The sequence below is a fragment of the Cucurbita moschata genome, unplaced genomic scaffold, assembly GCF_002738365.1.
Source record: "Cucurbita moschata cultivar Rifu unplaced genomic scaffold, Cmos_1.0 Cmo_Scf00012, whole genome shotgun sequence".
Lineage (NCBI taxonomy): Eukaryota > Viridiplantae > Streptophyta > Magnoliopsida > Cucurbitales > Cucurbitaceae > Cucurbita > Cucurbita moschata.
In genome coordinates, this window is record NW_019268528.1 from 1804571 (window position 1) to 1826596 (window position 22026).

Sequence of the window (22026 nt, forward strand, 5' to 3'; positions counted from 1 at the left end):
TTTTTTTTTTTTTTTTTTTTTTGTTAATCTTGTCATCAGGTCAAATGTTTCAATGCTCCTTTACAACCTTCTGAAATTGTGGGTGTTAAGAGGGTTGTGCAAGAAAAACTTCCTGAAGGAGTGAATGATCGTGGGCTCACTTTGACAGGATTCCTTTTTCTACATGCTTTATTTATAGAAAAGGGGCGTTTGGAGACAACATGGACTGTGCTCAGGAAGTTTGGGTACAATAATGATATCAAGCTTGCAGATGAACTTATCCCAGCTCTTGGAAAGAGAGCTCCAGATCAGGTAATGAAAAATCATATAGCAGTCTTCTCAACTTCTGTATAAAAGGTCGACTGCACCGCACAGATAAAGACTTTCAAATCTTGCTGAACTTAATAAATATTGATTTTTTACAGTCTATACAATTTATTTGTTCTCTCCTAGATTTTTCTCGAAACAGTTATTTCTTTCACTTTCATGGGGCAGGCTTTAAATTAAGAATGTACATGTGGACAATACTTTTTGAATGGAAACAATTTTCTTTTCGTGGATGGATGGCTGACTTTTGGGCTGTGAAATTTGTCACTTTCAAGTGGAGTGATTTTCCTTAGCTAGGTATAGGAAAGATTTCTTGTTCTCTTGTTGTTTGTATTCTTCATTTCAAGGTATGCTATAATCTTATTAAAAAAAGGGTTAGGATTTGCCCAGTATTTTTCCATCGGGCTTCTGTTGATTTTGTAAGATGGTATACTACATTTAGTAATTGTTTCATTGGTTTTGTTTAAAGTGTTCCATGTTATTCTAATTCTAGTTCAAAATTTCTTATTTGAAGTCTGTTCTTTTTGTAGAGTGTGGAGCTCACAAATGAAGCCATCGAGTTTCTACGGGGAATATTTGAACTCTATGATGGTGATGGTGTATGTCTTAGTCTCTAATTTCCTAATTATAAATTCTTAGTTTATTTGTTTCTTTCTCAACCTAGGATTTGTTTTTTTTTTTTTTTTTTAATTGTGAGAATTGAATCTAGCTTATGCATCTGTTTTCATTGCCAAGTGCTTATCACAAAATAGCTGAAGCTATCACCTGCATATCTTTTCTTTACCCACCAGGATGGTGCCTTACGGCCTCGCGATCTTGAAGAACTATTTTCTACAGCACCAGAGAGGTATTAGCTTCACAGCTTTTGATAGTTTTCTTCATGTCATTTTGGAGGATTATGGTTCAAACATTTATAAGCTTAGAATGGCATCCTCGTGCATTGAGAGAGAAAATCATTTGTCATATTTTTTTCTCTCATTCGTTGGTTTTTTGAAATGTGTTATTTTTATTAATTTGTTAAAGTTTAATCCTTGAACTTTCTGGTTTATGTCTACTTAGTCCTTCAATTTTAAAAAGTTTTAATGTCCTCCGGTTTTCAATTTGAAGTTTAATTTTTTTTTTGTCATGGTCCTCGACCTAAAATTTCTAGACCTAATAGACATTAAATTGATAGTTTCGAGTCTTATTAGACTGTTAGTTGACCTTACCAGTGAGAGTGTTATTTGTTCCCTTTCTATACTGTCTCTTCACATAGCCCCCTAATTTTTACCCTTAGTTCTGCAATATTCTGATAGAAATCCTATCAAGATTTTTGTATGCCTTGCATTCTTTAGTTTGCCTTTTTTTTTGTGTGATGTATTGTTATATTCTGATAGAAATCCTATCAAGATTTTTGTGTGATGCTTTGTATTCTCTCTCTCTCTCTCTCTCACACACACACACACGCTTTCTCTCTTTTTAATCAATGTTCGATTATTCATTTAGAACGGAACTTTATCAAGATTCTAGATAGGAACTAGGAATGTTATTATAATAGTAAGGATATAATAGTATGGTTGGTTATAATTAGAGGGGGTGGGATCAAGGTGAAGACAGAATTATTTAGTTAGTTAAGGTTCGAGTGATTCCAAGAGAGGGAGGGTTCAAGTACCTCGAATTACAGAGCCTTGGGGGCTATTGTACTTTTGACTTTTGAGTGGTATCTCAAAATAGGGGAAGTTCTAAGTACCTCGAGGCTGTTATAATATAGTTCTTCTATCGTTTGCATTTCAATATCATTCTAGTTTTTTGGGTTCTATTATGTTCTTACTAAAGAATAGTCTTTTTGCCCCTGTAATGCTTGTTTTCTAAATGTTTTCATGCCTACCTTGCGACTAATTAATCTCCAAATCTCATGTAATGTTGTTTCAAATATGCTAATGCAATTGTGATAGAACATTTCCCTTTTTGCCTAGTCTTGTATTTATAGTCTTAATTCCGTCATGAAGACCTGTTATATTTAACTTGTGGCTGTTTAGATCCTAGGTTTATACATTTAAAAGAGGTTTTTTAGATTTACTCCAACGTTTATTAGAACATTTCCCTTTTTGCCTAGTCTTGTATTTATAGTCTTAATTCCGTCGTGAAGACCTGTCATATTTAACTTGTGGCTGTTTCGATCCTAGGTCTATGCATTCAAAAGAGGTTTTTTAGATTTACTCCAACGTTTATTAGTTGACTAATTTGGCAATCATTATTTTTGTCGACATAATTTATTTTTTTGGCATACCTATGAGCTTCCATGATTTCTTATGCAACATTTTCTTTGAAACTCCAGTCCTTGGAATGAATTTCCATACAGAGATTCTGCAGAGAGAAATGCAATGGGAGGATTGTCGATTGATGACTTTTTATCACTGGTATGTTTGTAACCTAATTTTTTCTACTATTTCCCTGATAACCCGATATCTTTCATCTCTCTCTAACTTTTTGGTACTTGAAGGTGCATGCATACTCTTCTCATTTAACCCCTCCCCCTCTCCTCCACCATGCAGTTTTTGATACAGATAGGTTTTTCTTCTAAAAGAAGTGTATTTGTTGTCTATTCTTCTTGAATTGCTGCAGTGGTCCCTCATGACACTCCTAAACCCAGTTTACACCATAGAGAACCTGATATACATTGGTTACTCTGGTGATCCTGCATCTGCTGTTCGTTTGACAAGGAAACGGCGGTTAGACCGCAAGAAGCAACAATTGGACCGAAGTGTTCTTCAGTGCTTTGTGTTTGGGCCTAAGAAGGCTGGAAAATCTTCTTTATTGGATGCATTTCTTGCAAGGTTTATTTTCAACATTCTCTACTTATCTAGTTGTTGGAGGCATTAATTCTACAGTACTTGTTACAGAGCATGTCATTTGTTAAGAAAATTTGATGCACAGGTCATTTTCTGAGACTTATATTCCTACGACTGAAGAACGCTATGCTGTAAACGTTGTCGACCAACCTGGAGTAAGTGCTGCTATGTCCTTGTTTTGAAAAATTGACCATAGATTCAGTTTCCAAATTTCTTGGTTTTAATATAACCTATGTCCACAATTTGTAAAATTGGAAGCAATTAAACCTGGTGGAGGAAGTTAATGATTATTTTTAGATGGTACGTCAAGTTGGTGAAATATGGTTTAGCTACCATATAATATGCTTGCGTTTAGATACTTCCGGTAATTGATTGAGTAACTAAATTGTTTTAGAAATTGATTCTTTTCTAGAATATTTATGGTTCACATTTAATAGGCATTATTGAATTCCGAAAGGGAGTGCAGACTCCTGCTGCTCAGATTTAGTACTTGTTCACCTTTTACAAAGTTCCATATACTGATCATTGAAGTTGTTGCTCTTTTGATTATTTTTCTCTACATATATTCAAAGATCAGCAAAATGATAGTCACTTTTTGGGATATAAAATCAAATGATCGACATCAGTTTTTGTTAAGAAATTATGCTGTATGCGGTTATCTGTTAGTTTCTTTGTCTATAAATTTCTTTATTTGGTTTGAAGGGAACAAAAAAAACCCTTATTTTGAGGGAAATACCTGAAGATGGAGTGAACAAACTGTTGTCTGGCAAAGAGTCTTTAGCTGCTTGTGACATTGCACTATTTGTGCATGACAGGTAACTTCTTTTTTTTTTTTTTTTTTAATGGAAACGGCCATTGCTTATTAACAATGTTGTGCTATATTAGGATGATAATATTTTTATTTTTGGATTGGAAAATGGCATTTGTATTCCGAAAAGGAGGAAAGCCTGGGTGTGACAAATTTATATAAGCTTGTGCCACAGTTTTCTATTTTGATGGCCACTTTTTTTTTTTTTTTTTTATTCCTCTCCATTATAATTTCATTTTCTGAGCATGTTATTTTCATTGCTACGTGGAAAAATCAAAAGGAATGGGACACTCACCCAACCTCTTAAGGGAGATATCAAGATGCTACGCCAGTTGGTGTAAATCAAAAGAGAATCATAATTATGAAAGGACTTGGAAAGATTATACGAGGAAGAGCTACTTTATGCATTCCCAAGAGTTAAAAAAAATCTACAAACAAATTTACCGTTCCTCTCCAACCAACGTTTCTAAATAAGGGCTATAACCTCTGATGTTTTAGATTTGTACATCATCATAAGTAGGGTTTACTAGATTGCTTAAATAATGAATCTAAGAATGGTGTGCCCCAAGGCTTCAGTTATAAATTAATTCAAAGTCTTATCTTCGTTTCTTCTTTCTCTGTTTTCTTCTTGTTAATGATTTGTTATCTAGTTGCATGGACTACCAGTAGTTCCTTTTCCCCTTTCTTCTTGTTAATGATTGGTTTTCTAGGTGCGTGGACTAATTGGTTATTAGGGCAGTGAGCTTCTACTTGTACTGCACATCACTCCAATAAAACATACCTTTAAGTATTTTTGTTACGAGTTCTCTTCGATCTTTCTGTAGAATACCTGTTTCTATTAACGTAATGAAGAAGAAATATGTATTTTTGATATTATTATAAACAATTCCTTACATGTTTATGCCAATGAACTTTTGAATCCAAATGTATAGCACCAACTTTGTTTTCTTTTCCAGCTCTGACGAGTCCTCCTGGAAGAAAGCAACTGATTTACTGGTTGAAGTCGCAAGTCATGGTGAGGATACTGGCTATGAGGTGCCTTGTTTAATTGTTGCTGCCAAAGATGACCTCGATTCATTTCCCTTGGCCATTCAAGATTCTACGAGGGTAATTTTTTGTTCTCTATGTATCATACAAATTCGATTGTTCACACAGGACATCATTACCGTTTTGATATTTACACTGAATTCGTATATAGTATAAAAGTAAATCTCCACTGAATCAGAATGTTGTAGATAACAGGTTTACCATAAACTTCTCTATGTGAGGATTTCTATTCTAATGAGAAAAAATTATGTTTGTTTACAAATTGTTTAGTGCTCATGCTCACTTCACTTCATCTCTCCTATGGAAACAACGATTCATCAACTATTAGAATCAGTTGCTCAAATTCTTTATTTGAACAAAAAAAATTCCTTTAGTAAGTTAAATACTTACATAATTTTGTTCATTTGAATGAAATTTGGTTTCGCACTAAAAAGTAAACAATACAATTTCCTTAGCGAGTATTGAATCTGTTTATGGTTTTTCTTTGTAATCCATATTTTGTTGGGTCCACCATTGCCATGTAGTATTTTAAGTATGATTGCGATTGAAATCCTGAACCTTTGAATATCATCGTTCTCATCATTTTTGTTTATCATAATAGTCTCGTTGCAATTTTGTAGGTGAGCCAAGATATGGGTATAGAAGCTCCAATACCTATCAGCACAAAATTGGGTGATTTCAATAATGTATTCCGAAGAATTGCATCTGCTGCAGAGCACCCTCATTTAAGTATCCCTGAAACTGAGGCAGGCAGAACTCGCAAGCATTATCACAAGCTCATAAACCGCTCTCTTATGTTTGTTTCAGGTATGTTGATTTCTATAGTTTTGCCATCCACTCAGGTAACATGAAAAACCTATTCGGGAATGAATATTAGATTCCACTGCTGTGTGACATTTTTCTTCATTACTCCACGTGTTAAACTTTTACAAGTTATTTAATCACTGTTTATAAGGCATATTTCCATGTTTGATATCATAAGTAGAAAACATTTTTGAAAATGGCTCAGGCAAACTCCCTACCTGATTCAAGTGTCAGTGGGTTATCTTTGCTATATAATCATAAACTTACTAATACTTGGTTTGGTACATATCAACCTGATAGGTATGATTCTCGCTTCCAGATGTCTTGGAAAATCACTTTTTTTCCTTTTCTTGGTGGAAGTAATGAACTTTATTCTCTTGGGATATCATCAGTAAGGACATACTTCAGGATTCAGTGATTTTTTCAAGAATGACAAGAGGATATACTGGATTCAGTGGTTTTTTCAAGAATGACATTCTTGGATCATAGTGCCAAATTGATAAACCTTTGGGTTTGAAAGGAAAATCTTTGATTTCATTTTAATCGCTAAGGAGGTGGTTGATGAGCAAGTGCAAGGATAAAATTGGATTGTGATGAGTGTTTATCTTTTTTAAACCTTGTCTTGATGAAGATTAAAAATTGACTCACCTTTCGGAGAGGACCTTTTTCGCCAAGAGTTTGTCGCCCAAGTTGGGAATACTTTTTGGAGTTAGCTTGGTGTTTAATCTAGTTGGAAACTAAGACTATTGTTCTGTTGAAGGAGAGGTTTTTTTGCTTCTCTCTTTTCTTTTTTCTTTTTGAATGTGAATTTGTATTTTTTTAAAAAAATATATATATTATTTTGTCATTTTATGATGAGGGTAGATCCAGTGGGGTGCTAGTTTTTTCATTGTGTTATGAGACCCATCGGATAGAGAGGAACAACATGATGTTTACCGCAGTGGAGAGATCTTTAGAAGAGAATCTGTGGCCAGGTTTAGTGCTTCTCTTTTGAGTGTTCGGCACCAACCGTTTCTAGTGTTGTTCTTTTGGATTGAAATCCTCACTTGTATTGATAGTCTTAGTTTTTGTTCGACTCATCTTTTTATGCGTTCTTTTTATATGCCATTTGATGGCCCACCCTATCCTGTAAAACATTTCTGACTGATTTTGTAACGTGCTTTCATCAGTTGGAGCTGCTGCTACGATCGTCGGACTGGCCGCTTACCGTGTTTACCTCGCGAGGAAGAATTCTTCCAGGTAAATGATGAAGGGCACTACGAATCGTTTCGCTTTAGATATGGTTGGTATCCTAAATCCTTACACTTCTATCTGCTCAATGCTCAGACCTTTTGCCATTTCTCTGATTCTATTGGGTTTCCCGAGTTGGCTTTATTAGATATAATAGATGATAGATAAGTTGCAATTTTCAATCAAAGGAGCACGCTTTAGTTTTAGCACTCTGGTTTTTCTGTATGATAATTTTATGTTAACAGTAAATTGTGGAACCCTATTCTGCTATAGGGTCGTCCCCCCTCCACCACCCAAATAATGTTAGGATTTATGGTTGTACAATCAGACCAGTTATTCAAGAAGGGAAATGAGAAGTTTTTGCTATGGAAATATTCAATTGTTTCTTCCTTCAATTTTGCTTGAACAATGTTCATTGATCTCTATATGTCGAAAGAACTTTATTTGGTGGAAATAATTTGAACTTTTGATGGGTCAGGGTGAGTTTTTGCCCTATAAATTACACTATCCCAAAGACACATGGATGATCTATATATACATAAATTGTTGGAAAAAGAAGGTTAATGAATTTATTCGTGTGTTAGAAAGAGAAACTACCTTGTTTGCTCTCATTTTTTTGTCCATGGTGTTAAACATGTGTACTGAATAGAATAGTTTAAAAGTTGATTTGAGATGCATTTGGAGAACTTTAAAGATATGGTCTAATATGCTCATAGTCATCATTTAAAAAGAGATTTTCAGTACAAGTTTCATAGATAAAATAGTCATTTCTTTCTTTGGTTTGGTTTGGCTTGGCTTGGCGTAGTCTCATAAATTATATGGCATATTACATTTATTTTAATCATCAATAAGATTATCTGTTATAAAAAATACATACATATACGTCTGCATTATTCCTCTTCAAAAACTTTAAAAACTCGTTATTCCTCTTCAAAAACTTTAAAAACTCGTTATTCCTCTTCAAAAACTTTACCTTGATGATGTGTTAATAAATTAAAATTGATTCTTTTAAATAAAATAAGCTAGTTTTACGATCTAGGTCAACATGTTCTATTCAATATCGGTATTATTAAAAAAAAAAAAAATAGAGAAATCAGAACTAGGGTGATTTACAATAAATTTTCAGGATTTAAAAAGTTGATTTTAAAAGCAACCATTAGCATAATTTTGTAAGAGTAACCAAAATGGTTCTACATAAACTAATAATTATTCAGTTTTATCAAATCCCAAAAATAATTTTAAAGAATTCAAAATTGTTTTATTTATTGAAATAGATTTTTTATTATTATTATCATTTTAATTGTCCAGTTCTGAAAGACAAGGATTTGAAGTCATGGACTCCCAAAAAAAATTACAAATTTTTCTCGGTGAGCATAAGGAGAAGTGATTAAGCATTATTGAATTATAAAAATTTTCCAGTTCACTTGATAAAGATAGAACACTAACTAACCATGAAATTCAAGAGAGATTTCTTGGAATGTTTAAATGGCTCTGCAAGTATAGCTTGCGATTTGAGGTAAGCATCTCGTTCGAGTCTTGTTCCCGGGTCGTCGATCAATTTGATTCTCCCCCAGACCTTCCTTTTGGAGCTGCAAACAGTGAGCTCTGAACACATCTGCAGTGACATGAAGTCTGAAGTCCAAATTGAATAGCAATTCTATCTCCATGCTGTTCATTTCTTTGGTGCTCACTCCTCCTACCTTGGCATAAAAGGCATTGTTATAGCACCTGCATAGCATAGCACAAGTTGTGTATAACATCCCAGAAATCAGGAGGAAACAGGCATGCCAAAATATGACAGATGAGATGCACGATATCGGGTTTAGTAGTATCGAACAAGTGACTCAATGGTTTGAGTTGCATGTCATTGTCTTCTAACGTTACTATTATATTGCACAAAATTGAAGAATGAATCAAACATGAGGGACTAAATCATCTATTTAATCCATTTCTTTACTAAAATGGTCAACTATATTGTGAGATCCCACATCGGTTGGAGATGGGAACGAAACATTCTTTATAAGGGTGTAGAAACCTCTCCCTAGTAGATGCGTTTTAAAAACTCAAGGAGAAGCCCAGAAGGGAAAGCTCAAATAGGACAATATTTGCTTGCGGTGGGCTTGGGCTATTACAAATGGTATAGAGCCAATCCCTGGACGGTGAGGATGCTAGCCCAAAAGGGGGTGGATTGTGAGATCGCATGTCGGTTGGAGAGGGGAACGAAGCATTTCTTATAAGGGTGTGGAATCTTCTCCCTAGTAGACGCATTTTAAAACTATGAGAGGAACCCCAAGGCCAATAACGGTTAGCGGTGGACTTGACATATGTAAACCTGAACTGAACTGATGAAGGGTGAGTCAACTGAAAGAGAGTAAGCGTTGAGCATGAATGGAAAGACTAAGCTGCAGATAATCTCCAATCTCAAAATCTTGTCATCTCGAGTTAATTACACAGTTAAGCTAACGAGGCGATATTAGAACTTACCCGGCGTCGTTAAACTTCGCTGCAACCATGATGCTAGTGATCAAAAGGCGGTGGACATTCAAAGAAGTAAGGTAAGCACCCATCTTTTGAAGATACCTTTCGATGTATATGTAGGCAACAACTAAGCAAGGCGTGCCACAACATGTGTACTTCGAGATGCGATCGATATATTGTCCAGTGCTCATAGTGGGCGCTCGGGAACCATGGAAAATTGTGACACTGTCTTTCTTTTTGAGCCTTTTCAACAATTTTTCGTTCTTCTGAATCGATCTCTCAAACGTAGAGGAAAGAATCGATAACACTCGAGAAGAGCTCGGTATAAGCTTCCCAGATTCACTCAGTCCAAGAAGTGAATCTGTTTCTACTTGAAAATCCTTACCATTATCTGCCATCTTTCTCATGTTTATCTAGACCTGCATAATGCACAAATATTATTTACTTAACTCATACATAATCCTTAGTGAATGGCATAGAAACAATCAAATAATACCCATGGGTCCCTCTTAATCTAATATTAGAACCTACATTATTGATATCGTCCTCCCCTCTTTGGACCTTTCCTTTCGGGCTTCGCCTCCTCGCTGGCATATCGCCCGATGTCTGGCTCTAATACCATTTGTAACAACCCAAACTCAAGCCCACTGCTAGCAGATATTGTCCGTTTTGGGCTTTTCCTTCTAGATAACATATCGCCCGGTGTCTGGCTCTTATACCATTTATAAGAGCCCAAGCCCATCGTTACTAGATATTGTCTTCTTTGGGCTTTCCCTTCCGAACTTCCCCTCAAGGTTTTAAAACGCGTCTGCTACGGAGAAGTTTCCACACCCTTATAAAGAATGCTTCGTTCCCCTCTCCAACTGACGTGAGATCTCACACAAACTATTTTCCAACAAATTCTAAGTTCAAAATGATTCTAACAATATCAGATGAGGAATCTCCTCTTTTCAAGCCATTGAACACTAAAGTAATAGCTTATGAACAATTTATTCATCCCATCAGAAATCATCTCAAACACAAGGAACAAGAATCTAAATCTTACCCAGAATTCTTTGGAAGAAATCAAGTTCTGGAAGCAACTGCTCGTGTACTACTTCGACAAACAAAGAGGGGACGATCCGAGGAGAACTGCACACAAAAGTAGCTCACAGACCCTGAAATGCATCAGAAAAAGGGGTTTGTAAGTCAGAGCTTCTTCAATAACCTTCTCTCAGGCTATATTGCTTGAGCATTCTTCAGAAAAGCTAGGCAGTTCATCATGAGCAGAGAAAGATAAAGTTGGTATTAAAATCAGCTTCTTCATAACGTTGGCCTGTAGATAGCAATTTCTCTAGATTCTGGTTTGGTTCATTTCTTCGGAATATTAGAGAGGAATATGAATAAAGTAGCTTTAATCTATTTTTATTCTTTCCTTTCAGGTATAGTCACCAAGGACAACTGTTTCATGTCCTTTGGGTCCATTTGGGCACACAATTATTGAAGCTTTCAAATCACAATGGAAAAGTGTTAAGCATTTGGAGCATTCTTCTAAGAAACCCATTGGGGAAAAAAGCATCAAATACACAACTGAGACATATATGAAACACAAAGAAAGAACACAGAGATTAAACTCGTAATTCGAATCTCAAACAAGTGTTCTTGCTTTGAGATATTCGATCAACAAGATAATCCGAATCTTCCCTTGTAGTGATTCCTTTTCAGAAAAGCTAAGTTACAGGCAGAGGATGAACAAACAAGAACAATAATGGCTTGTTGGGAGGCCAAAAGTTCCAAGAACATCACATAAAGCTATAAAATCTCCTTTTCCATGGTAGTAATTTGCAGGATTATTACGATCTCTCATCTTTTGGGAACCCCAAATTCGAAACCAAAACGTGGGTAAAAATCATTACGCAATCGAAAGCAATGTAGAACAAGAATCATCACATTTGTTCATCATTTTACTTTGACACTCACAACAATCAGGCAAGAAAAAGAAAGAACAATAAAAACCCATCTGAATTCTGAAGTTGGGAACGAAGAACTAGCTTACAGATTGATGGGTTCTGGGCTATGTGACCAATCTGGAGGCAGGGCTTTGCGCCAAAAGATGGGGAATCCTGTTTTTGGATTAAATGGGTATGCAAAGAAAGGGTTGAAAGGTTCCATGGAAATGGTGGAAGTGGTGTAGGGTAGAGGAATTTTGTTTGTTTGCCCAGAAAATTGGTGGGAAAGGGAAGTTTTTCTTACATGAAAATGAATCGGGTGGAGAGGAAAGCTTTGGGGTTTGATGGGTTTGTTTGAATTTTGGAGTGTAGCGCAAGAAATGGGGTTTGAGCAAAAGCATCACACGTTCGTAAGAATCAGATTTGGGTCGGACTCATTTGGTGTTTGTCGGGTTTGTCCAATTTGATTGATTTCACACCAACAACATGCCCGGCGCAAATCCACCGTTAGCAGATATTGTCCTCGATTTTTCCTTTCGGGTCTTCCCTCAAAGCTTTAAAACCCGTCTAGTAGGAAAAGATTTCCACACTCTTATAAATGATGTTTTGTTATCTTCTCAATTATCATGGGACATCACATCCACTCTCCATTACATCATTCATTTTTTTTTATAAACTATCAAACTTGATCCACACGTATCTTTTCATTTATTGTTATTTCCACTATTACTCTTTCCATATTCTTGTAATTTATTTGATTGTAAATAAGATAACTTTCACATCATTTAAGTGTGGTGATTAATCAAACATTTTTACTCTCGAACTTTGTAATCTTTGAAAATTGAAATTTGTGATATCGAGTACATCAAGATTTGATATTTTATCCGAATGAGAGAAATCATGAGTATACTATAGCTAAGAAAAACTTAAATGCACTTTCCTTTTTTTACGGTGGTTAAATTGTAAAAACTTCATGGTTAAACATATTTTACTCGAAATAATTTTATGTTGGATGACCTCTTAATAATTTTTCCAAAATGTACGTGACTAAAATTCTAGAACATTGTTGAATTATTCAAAAATTGATGTTAACGGATAGATGGTTTCGTGAGAATCCAAGATTCCTATGAAATAGACATTTTTATTATTCTATTTGATTTGCACGAATGTATGAGTTATACCTAGGAATCTCGAGCTATTTGAGCATCTTAGGTTGACCATACAAGAGGCATCTCAAGAGTTTTAAATTCCCTCCTTATACGATCGGCGTGTTCAATAATCATATGAAATAGACATCTAAAATACTTTATTTGGTTTGCACGAATATAGGATATGTACTTAGGAATCTCAAGTTACTCGAGCCTCTTAGGTTGACTATTACTTAGCTTTTTAATTTATTCCGACCCAACATATTCGGGTAAATAAGTCCAGTACATATAATCTCATCTTTAAGGAGATAACTTTCCTACCAAACGAATCATTTGTATTAATTAAAGGAAATGAAGTGACTGATCTGACTGGAGATGATAGTTTTGATCACGAGGGAGGACGGGGTCGACGACAACTCCAGTTCATCACAATCTTACAGTGTAACTCTAAGACAATTTATTCACTGGACGGTTAAAACATTGAGTTGTCTAAGGTTGATATGGTATTACCAATTTCAAAAGTTACCACCATTATACTTCTCGGGAGACAGAGAGTCTAACACCCGAAAATAATGATAGAGTAAGGGGTGACCCGACTTTGTATAATCCGATATTCCACTATCAAAAAAATCTTCTATTATTAAAAAAAAAAATGTTTTTCTCTAATTTAAAAAAAAGGGATAAAGATAATAATTTTTTTATTCAAATAGTCTCCTCCACGTTCCCATCTACCAATATTTTTTTTTTAAAAAAACGTGCTTTATTTTATTACTTAATCCCATAATTTATTTATATAAGATTATATTAATTATTAATTATTTTAATTGAATATTTGCAATAAAAATAAATAATATTTAAAAATTTTAATAAAAATGAGATATTTATAAGAGTAAAAAAAATTAAATATTTCACACCCACGATGTTTCTTAACTAAAACGTTGACCGTAATGGTCGTGTTATAACTTCTTGAAGCATGACAGAAGCCTAACATAAGCTATTGCAGATGATAAGTTCGAATTTCATAAACAAATGACTAGATTTTGTTATTAAAACCATTTGTTTAAGCTTGAAATCCCGTATCAATAGTTATCTCAATTTCAGCGGTAAAAACAAACAATTTCTGTGAGAACCGCCAATCCAAACAACATTCAACTATCAAACCACGAGCATCGTTTCACCATTAGAGTTCCTAACTATCACACGCAAACTCGCATACGACAATGCCTGTCGGTATTTATAGATTCATCACGAGCAAAACTATAATTAGAGCTTTTATATGTCTTGAGCTTAAATCTCGTAATATTTTCTAATTTTTTTATTTATCGCCAATTAAAAAGAAATATTTTCTCAATTCTCGTTACAATTATCGCAACTATTAGCCCGAGCCATTCTTTCGTCAATTTATCACAAAATTAATTAATATCAATCAATTAAATTCGTTAAATAAGTAGTATTTATTAAATTATTTTTTTCCGTACTATCAATTTTTACTCATTTCCAATTTCATCTAATTAAACTTTAAATTAAAAATTTACCTATTTTCATTTCATGTTAATTTCACTAAATCCACTCATTAATTACAACAAAATAATAATAATAAAGAAAAATCTAACTTCCTAATTTCAACAAAAAAAAAAATTAAGATATTAATTACAAAAAATAATAAGAATAAAGAAAAAATTTATAAAAAATAAAAATCGCTATTCTATTGTAACTGTTTTGCATTTAATAAAAATAAAAAATTTAAGATAATATATATATACTCGTTAATAAAATAATTGTGTAGAAAGTAAGGTACACGCACCAGAGAGGCGCGTGAGAGAGTACGATAGAAAAGTCCACCAAGATTCATAACAAAAGGAAGGCACGCAATTCTTCGTCCATTAACAACTGCAACGTGCTGCCATGCAAATTCCATTACTATCTAAAACCAAAGCTTCCATTTCCATGGCTTCCTCTCACCTCTAATTCTCTCTCTCTCCTCTGAATCTCCGGCCATCCTTCATGGCCTTCGCTAAAGCTCCCTCCACTTCCAAGCAATGGATCATCAAGCCTTCTCAATCTCCGTCGTCGTCGCAGAATCTCTTTGTAAGTACCAAACAATTTTCTTACAGTAACAGAAGAAAATCCTCCTCCATTCTCATCTTCTTCTTCTTCTTCCTCCTCTGTTTGTTCCTCTCTCTCATTCTTCTCTCCTCTAACTCCAACAATCCTCCGATTATCGCCGCTACAACCACTAACAACAGGCCTCAATCCGCCGCCAGCGAGAAGGAATTTCGAGGTCAGGAGAAGATCAAAATCGGATTAATCAACATAAGCGACAACGACGAAGGAATCGACGATGTATTCGACCTTCTCGGCTTAGCGGAAGAATCGAAACAAAGAATCGAGACCGTTCGGATTCATTTTGATCGTGTCGGGAATGATGTCGAATGGACGAGTCTGTTTCCGGAGTGGATCGATGAAGACGAGAAGTTCAAATCGCCGAAATGTCCGGATATTCCAATGCCGAAAACTGAGCTCTACACTGATCTAAACCTCGTGATAGTGAGGATTCCGTGCAAGAAAGGGATATTCAGAGACGCGTTTCGCTTGCAGGCGAATCTCGCGGCGGCGAGAGTGGCTCTGGCGAGCGGGTGGGTGGAGGAAGATCTGCTTCAGACGGTGTACGTTGCGTTTGTGGGAGCATGTGGTCCCATGAGAGAGATTTTCAGATGTGATGATCTTGTGAATCCTGATCATACGGTGGAGGGAGTTTCGGTGTATAAACCGGAGTTGAGGAGATTGAAACAGAAAATCTTGATGCCTTTTGGATCCTGCCAGCTTGCGCCTGTTTATGCTCGGACAGGTTGGTTTTTCTTCGTTCATTTCTGGAAATTATTTTTTTCCTTTAAAATCTATTTTCCTAATTCTTCTTGTTTTTCATTAATTCATTGGCGTTACTGATTTTCTTGGAATATGTGATGATTATATGCTTAATTCTTTCATTTTTTTTTTAATGTAGCAAAAGCATTTAGTAGAGTGGTTATAGCTATACATAGGTCCGAAAAAGAAGATTAAGCTACCTTACCATAGTCTCTCTCGGTCAATCTTAGTCAACTAAGCGAGTGAGACGAGTAGAGTACTTAGAAGGAAAGTCCGAGAATCTCCCTTCCTAATTAGGTTACTATGTTTTCTTGTTTGAAATTCTCTGTATAGTATTCATTAGTACTTATTTTTTGCTCACATATGCTCAAAGTCGATACCTAGTCTGATTTTTAAATGATTAAAGTCGATACCCAGTCTGATTTTTAAATGATTAAAATTGTTGGATGATGAAAGTCTCACATCGAATAATTTAGGGAATGATCATGAGTTTATAATCAAAGAATTTAGGGAATGATCATGGTTTTTTGGGAAGCACAGAGCAAAGCCATGAGAGCTTATGCTCAAAGTGGACAATATCATACCATTGTGGAGATCCGTTATTCCTAACCTGGTATCAGAGTCATGCCCTAAAACTTAGTCATGTCAATAGATTGGTAAATCCTCGAAGACATAGTAAAAAATGACTAAGACTCCAAAAGAAAAAGGAGTCGAGGGGGAGGTGTTGGATGATGAAAGTCTCACATCGACTACTTTAGGGAATGATTATGGGTTTATAATCAAAGAATACTCTCTCCATAATTAATGGTATGAGGAATACTCTCTCCATTGTGGTACGAGACTTTTTGGAAAGCCCAAAGCAAAGCCATCAGTGCTTATGCTCAAAGTGGACAATATCATACCATTGTGGAGAGTTGTGTTCGTCTAATTTAATTTATGTTTTATTTTTAATTTGATTGAATTGTATGAAGGTTTTTAAGTATAGAATAAGGTATAATATGTCATGGATTGATTAATTTAATTAGATATAGGGTTAATTTAGTACATTAATTTCTGTATTGAAATTCATAGTCAAAAGAAACGTTTTCTGAAAATGTGCAGATTTTGGCAAGTTAATTATTGATTTATTGATTCTTTCTTTGCTAAGTTTGGTAAGTTAATAGCTGTTCATGAGAATCACAGCCATTGGACTGCAGGAGAATTATTCTGTTTTTATCTTCTTTTTTTTCTTCTTATTGTTATGTTCTTACTATATTAAATATAAATATGAATCTGATTATTCATGTGTTGATTCTAACATTAAATTATAATAAATAAAATATATTTGTATTTTTGTAAAAATATTCTTGTGTCTGAAACTTAAAAAATTTACTGTAAATCCATAAATATTTGATTGTGTGGATTTGGATTAAACTATTTAATATCTTTTAAAGTTTAATGTTTTATTTTACCCCAAATTTAGAATTGTTAATTACTTTTTAGGAGTTTCTTGTAATTTAGTCTATTAGTTAAATACCATAGTATTGGATCAAGCCAAGAAATTTATGATTCAATGTATTATAGTCGAATTTCAATGATATCTAGCTGTGTATTGTTGGGTAACCCCATCCCAAGTAATCATTGTTAGATTAATACGACTCTCCACAATGATATGATATTGTCTATTTTGAGTATAACCTTTCGTAGCTCTACTTTGGACTTTGCCTCATACAAATAAGATAGTATTTTTTTATTATAAACCTATGATCATTCGCTAATTTAGCGGATGTGGGATTTTCATCCAACAATCATTATTTTCTTTATCTGAGATTAGGAAATAAGAACTCATTTTCGATGTAGTTCGGTAGATCAAGACAGGGAATTGTGAATCCACCGTGCATGAATTCAATTTGGGATAATAAAAATTTGTGATATATATATTTTTGTTGGTTTTGCAGGGAGAGAAGTTTGGAGGAATTTCTTGTTACAAAAAGCACCAAAAAACAACTCAACCGACCAACAAATTAGAATCAGGCCAAAAGAAGCGTACGTGACAATCCTCCACTCCTCAGAAGCCTATGTCTGTGGCGCCATTGCCTTAGCTCAAAGCCTCCTCCTAACCGACACATCCAAAGACCTGGTACTCTTGGTCGATAACTCCATAACCAACAAATCCCTGGACGCCCTCGAGGCCGCCGGGTGGGACATCATGAGGTTCCACCGCATACGCAGCCCTTTTGCCGAGAAAGGCTCATATAACGAGTGGAACTACAGCAAGCTCCGAATATGGCAGCTCGTGAAGTACGACAAGATTGTCTTCATTGATGCTGACCTCTTGGTTCTCAAGAACATTGATGAGTTCTTCGCCCTCCCTCAGCTCTCTGCCGCTGCTAACAACAAAATGAGGTTCAATTCTGGGCTTATGGTTGTTGAGCCATCAAATTGCTTGTTTGAGGACTTGATGGTTAAGAGCTTTGAGTTGAAGTCTTATAATGGTGGTGATCAAGGGTTTTTGAATGAGGTCTTCACGTGGTGGCATAGGCTTCCTTCTAGGATCAACCATCTCAAGATCTTTCAGAAGGAAAACGTTGAGAATAATTCAGGTGATTCTATTTAACCTTGACTTTCTGAATCGTAATCCTATGATTTTAGATTAAAACTACTTCCTTTGGTGTCATTCAAATTTAGTTTCTTTTTAACTTTAGATTAAATTTTGATATTAGTTTTCAAATCCTAAAAAGTGTCTGATATTTATAAAATTCAATGGACATAGTCTGATTATATATTATTATATACTTTGTAAGGCATGGAATGAAATAAATGTTAGGAACCAAGCATCTCCATAATAACACGTGCCGAAGATTGTTACGTGTAAGTCCTACATTGGCTAATTTAAAGAATGATCATGGAAATATAAGTAAATGAACATATCTCCATTAGTGTGAAGACTTTTGGGGAAGCCCAAAGCAAAGCTATGAGATCTTATGCTCAAATGGATAATATCATACCCCACATTGGCTAATTGCCATGAGATGATATTGTTAACTTTGAACATAAGCTCTCACGACGAGTTTGACTTTGTTTTTTGTTTTCTCGAAATGTCTCATACGGATAGAGATGTACGTATTCCTTACTTATAAACCCATATGATCAATTTTGAACATAAGCTCTCATGACTTTACTTTTGGTTATGTACGTATTCCTTACTTACCCACTATGATCAATTTTGAACATAAGCTTTCATGGCTTTGCTTTTGGTTATGTACGTATTCCTTACTTATAAACCCACTATGATCAATTTTGAACATAAACTCTCATGACTTTGCTTTTGGTTATGTACGTATTCCTCACTTATAAACCCACTAGGATCAATTTTGAACCTAAGCTCTCATGGCTTTGCTTTTGGTTACCCTGAAAGATCTTATATCAATGGAGATGTATTTCTTACTTATAAACTCATGATCAACTCCTTAATTAGTTGAGGTAGGACTTTTCTTCCAACAATTCTCAAGTACCGATTTATAAGTTCATACATTAAACTTGGTACACCAAAGCTTAGTTTAGTTAATTTTTACTGGTGTTTGATATTATAAATACATTGTTTATGAACAGATCCTTATGCAATACATTACCTGGGGATGAAGCCATGGATGTGCTATAAGGACTATGACTGCAACTGGGACAAGGAAGACCACCAAATTTTTGCAAGTGACTCAGCTCATGCCAAATGGTGGGAAGTTTACGAAGCCATGCCCGCAGAGCTGCAGCCCTTTTGTGGACTGACGAAGAAGATGGATTTCAGGCTAAGAAAATGGAGAAGTTTTGCCAGAAACTCCAGTTTCCCTGATGCCCATTGGAAGATCAAGATCAAAGACCCTAGACGACGCCGTTTTATGGATCGACAATAGGCACAAACAATCAAAAGAAAAGAAAAAGAAAAAAGAGACAACTATCTCATCAACAAATCTGTAAGTTCCTTACCTTTTTTTCTTCCAATTGCTTCTTCTCTTGGTTTTCACATATAAACTTAGACAGGTTTGAGCTTTAGAGTTCCTCTTTGTTCATGTTTTTTTTCACAGAGAAATGAGATTGTAAAGTAATAGAGAAAATTTGGGACTTAAAATTGTAGAGTAATTAACGTTTATAACTTGTTTTTTTCGAAAAGTGTCTAATAAGTTTGTTGGACGATAAAAGTCCCACATCGGTTAATTTAGGGAATGATCATGGATTTATAATCAAAAAATACTCTCACTATTGGTACGAGGCCTTCTGGAGAAGCCTAAAGCAAAATAATGAGAGCTTATACTCAAAGTAGGTTGGGTCGTGTTCATCTAACAAAGCGTAGCACTATTTTTTTTATTCAATTTCTAGGAATCAATAGAAAATGAAAACTCCCTATAATACACTACATCGGACTAGGTCATTGTTAGAGTGAATAGATAGATCTACAAATTATTAAGCTTGTGATAAAGCCGCATGATGTGAACTTTTAACTTCTAAGAGAATAAAAAATGTTACAGAAAATCGACATAAATATAGAGCGATTGTGTGACACTTGTTCTAAACCAACGAAACATAAGAAATTCAGACTTCGCAGACATCATCGACATATGCTTGAGCCTCGAGTCACATTTGTAAAAAATGTATTAGAAAACATGAGCGAGAATATACGTTTGAAAATAATTTTAAAGAATGTAAACTTACAAAAACTAAAACCGATCAGGCAACAACGATTTTGATAGGAAATGTGAGCGAGAATATATGTTTGAAAACAATTGGAAAGAAAGTAAGCTCACAAACTAAAATCGATTAGACAATAACAACGACTTTGATAACATATAACTCAGATAAAAAGAAATAATATATAAAGAAAATCTATAATTTAATCAAATTTACTTAATATTTATTTATTTGATTTTGTGATTTGTGCATGAAGATGAAAGTCTCAGTTTATGAATTTATAATCAAAGAATACTCTCTCTATTTTTTAATATTATTAAATCAATTTAATTTTTTTTAGACCTCTCCCCCACCGGAGAGCGGTTCCTTCAAAATTAAAAAACTGCACTGTCGGCTTTTTTTTATTTATTATTATTTATTTATTTTTAATTTTAAAATAATTAATTTCCTTTTTTTGAAAATTATTCTCCACTTTCTTTTCCCTCCGCTCTCTTTCTCTCTCTAGACTCTGACTTTCTTGGCGACCGCCATTGATCGAAACTCTTCATTTTCTCTTACAATTCACTCTCCCTTTACCCTGTTCGTCGCACATTCCTCATTTCCTCGTTCTCTACTCTCTTCCGATCCCTCAAATGCAAGATATCTTCGCTTCTGTTCGCCGATCATTGGTGTTTCGCGCTCCTCTTGAGAATGAGGATCCTCATTCCCCTGCAATTGGAGTTGGAGCCCTAGTTGATAAGATTAACTCCAGCATTCGGAAATCCAGAGTGTTTTCTAGGCACTCCCCCTCGTCCTCGGCTCTTCCTCCCATCCCCAAGGAAACTGACCCTCCGATTCGATGGCGCAAGGGCGAGTTGATTGGCTGCGGCGCCTTTGGTCGGGTGTATATGGGTATGAATCTTGGCTCTGGAGAGCTTCTCGCTGTCAAGCAGGTTTGCTGCCTTTGAAGTTCGGTTTCATTGCTTGTTGGTGAATTGTGCTTTTGGAGATTGGTTTTGGAATCGTTGGGTCTCATTTTGATCGTTTTCTGCGTCGTTCTCGTCCAGGTTCTGATTGCTGCAAATGGCGCTTCGAAGGAGAAAGCGCAGGTTTGCTTTTAGTTTGCAGCTGATTCTAATAATATGATTTTGTTCTTACTCTCCTTTGATTCTCGTCTTTGAAGCAATCAAATATGGATTTGATTAATTTTTCTCTATATATAGTCTATATATTGACGAGAATGCTTAAAATTGATGATCCTGGATCGCCGGTAACTGACTATAGCTGCCATTTTTCACCAACCACATTCCTGATCAACATTTCCTGGACATATTTCGTTTAGTTAATTCCAGTTAGTTTTGAATTTTAATGGACTTGAGTTAGATACTCGATAGTTATATTCATTTTTGTTTTGCTTAATACTTAAAGCACAACGATTTCTTAAACAAGGCCTCATTGTTTTTGTTTTTATTCTCTTATTTGTGTCGCATATTATATGCCTCACCTTACTTAAGCCCTTAACCTCCAAAAGGCTATTGCACTTCAATGCTCTTCACACTCTAAAAAACATTCCCACCTCTTACATGGTGTTATGTTTTTATCTTTTACCTTTCGATATTAGAAAAAATTAAATTTATGCCACTATATTAACTTAGACTGCTTTTATAACTGAGAAATTCTAATCTATCATAAATTTTCAGACTTTGTGGACTGCCCAATAAAAACTTTTTAGTATGATTTATGAGGTACTACGGAAGTTTTCAAATTGAAATGAACTAGGAGAAACCATAAGTAAATTTGAACAAATTGGAAGTTTTCCAATTGAAATGAACTAGGAAGTTTTCAAATTTATTATCAACATTTGAGTTTTTTTTTTTTTTTTTTTTTTTTTTTTTTTTTTTTTTTTTTTTTTTTTTTTTTTTTTTTTTTTTTTTTTTTTTTTT

General features: G+C 34.8%; 4 protein-coding genes across 6 annotated transcripts in view; 3 read left to right on the top strand and 1 right to left on the bottom strand.

The window, feature by feature from the left end:
• LOC111450730 (mitochondrial Rho GTPase 1-like) overlaps window positions 1–7400 on the top strand; it is a 10041-nt gene extending 2641 nt beyond the window's left edge. The window contains exons 6-15 of the mRNA XM_023090988.1: window positions 40–291; window positions 837–905; window positions 1098–1153; window positions 2624–2705; window positions 2911–3122; window positions 3223–3292; window positions 3840–3952; window positions 4902–5052; window positions 5613–5799; window positions 6966–7400. Of these exons, the coding sequence (XP_022946756.1) occupies window positions 40–291; window positions 837–905; window positions 1098–1153; window positions 2624–2705; window positions 2911–3122; window positions 3223–3292; window positions 3840–3952; window positions 4902–5052; window positions 5613–5799; window positions 6966–7039 (1266 nt within the window). The 3' untranslated portion in view covers window positions 7040–7400. The remainder of the gene's footprint in view (window positions 1–39; window positions 292–836; window positions 906–1097; window positions 1154–2623; window positions 2706–2910; window positions 3123–3222; window positions 3293–3839; window positions 3953–4901; window positions 5053–5612; window positions 5800–6965) is intronic.
• A 974-nt stretch (window positions 7401–8374) lies between these two features.
• LOC111450231 (cyclin-P3-1-like) lies at window positions 8375–11760 on the bottom strand. 2 transcript variants are annotated; one of them, XM_023090245.1, is made up of 4 exons: window positions 11540–11760; window positions 10550–10661; window positions 9511–9923; window positions 8375–8754 (listed from the first exon to the last, which is right to left on the bottom strand). In XM_023090245.1, the coding sequence occupies exons 3-4, from the start codon at window positions 9909–9911 to the stop codon at window positions 8508–8510; spliced, it is 648 nt and encodes a 215-aa protein (XP_022946013.1). In that variant the 5' UTR covers window positions 9912–9923; window positions 10550–10661; window positions 11540–11760; the 3' UTR covers window positions 8375–8507. The 2 variants fall into 2 exon arrangements, with proteins under 2 accessions (XP_022946013.1, XP_022946012.1); XM_023090244.1 differs by lacking the exon at window positions 11540–11760 and having other exon boundaries at window positions 10550–10886.
• Window positions 11761–14406: 2646 nt separating this feature from the next.
• LOC111450550 (putative UDP-glucuronate:xylan alpha-glucuronosyltransferase 5) lies at window positions 14407–19524 on the top strand. Its single transcript, XM_023090744.1, has 3 exons — window positions 14407–15428; window positions 17383–18027; window positions 19037–19524. The coding sequence occupies exons 1-3, from the start codon at window positions 14585–14587 to the stop codon at window positions 19330–19332; spliced, it is 1785 nt and encodes a 594-aa protein (XP_022946512.1). The 5' UTR covers window positions 14407–14584; the 3' UTR covers window positions 19333–19524.
• Window positions 19525–20571: 1047 nt separating this feature from the next.
• LOC111450592 (mitogen-activated protein kinase kinase kinase NPK1-like) overlaps window positions 20572–22026 on the top strand; it is a 5075-nt gene continuing 3620 nt past the window's right edge. For both annotated transcript variants that reach the window (XM_023090801.1, XM_023090802.1), the window contains exons 1-2: window positions 20572–21036; window positions 21151–21192. In XM_023090801.1, coding sequence (XP_022946569.1) covers window positions 20737–21036; window positions 21151–21192 — 342 coding nt within the window. In that variant the 5' untranslated portion in view covers window positions 20572–20736. The remainder of the gene's footprint in view (window positions 21037–21150; window positions 21193–22026) is intronic.

What these genes read in the sequence shown, in the direction of transcription:
- LOC111450550 (XM_023090744.1), top strand. Translation starts at nt 14,585, where the DNA reads ATGGCCTTCGCTAAAGCTCCCTCCACTTCCAAGCAATGGATCATCAAG. An exon ending in GCCTGTTTATGCTCGGACAG is followed by an intron (nt 15,429 to 17,382) that starts GTTGGTTTTTCT and finishes TTGGTTTTGCAG; the next exon opens with GGAGAGAAGTTTGGAGGAAT. An exon ending in AAACGTTGAGAATAATTCAG is followed by an intron (nt 18,028 to 19,036) that starts GTGATTCTATTT and finishes GTTTATGAACAG; the next exon opens with ATCCTTATGCAATACATTAC.
- LOC111450231 (XM_023090245.1), bottom strand. Translation starts at nt 9,911, where the DNA reads ATGAGAAAGATGGCAGATAATGGTAAGGATTTTCAAGTAGAAACAGAT. An exon ending in GCGAAGTTTAACGACGCCGG is followed by an intron (nt 8,755 to 9,510) that starts GTAAGTTCTAAT and finishes TATGCTATGCAG; the next exon opens with GTGCTATAACAATGCCTTTT.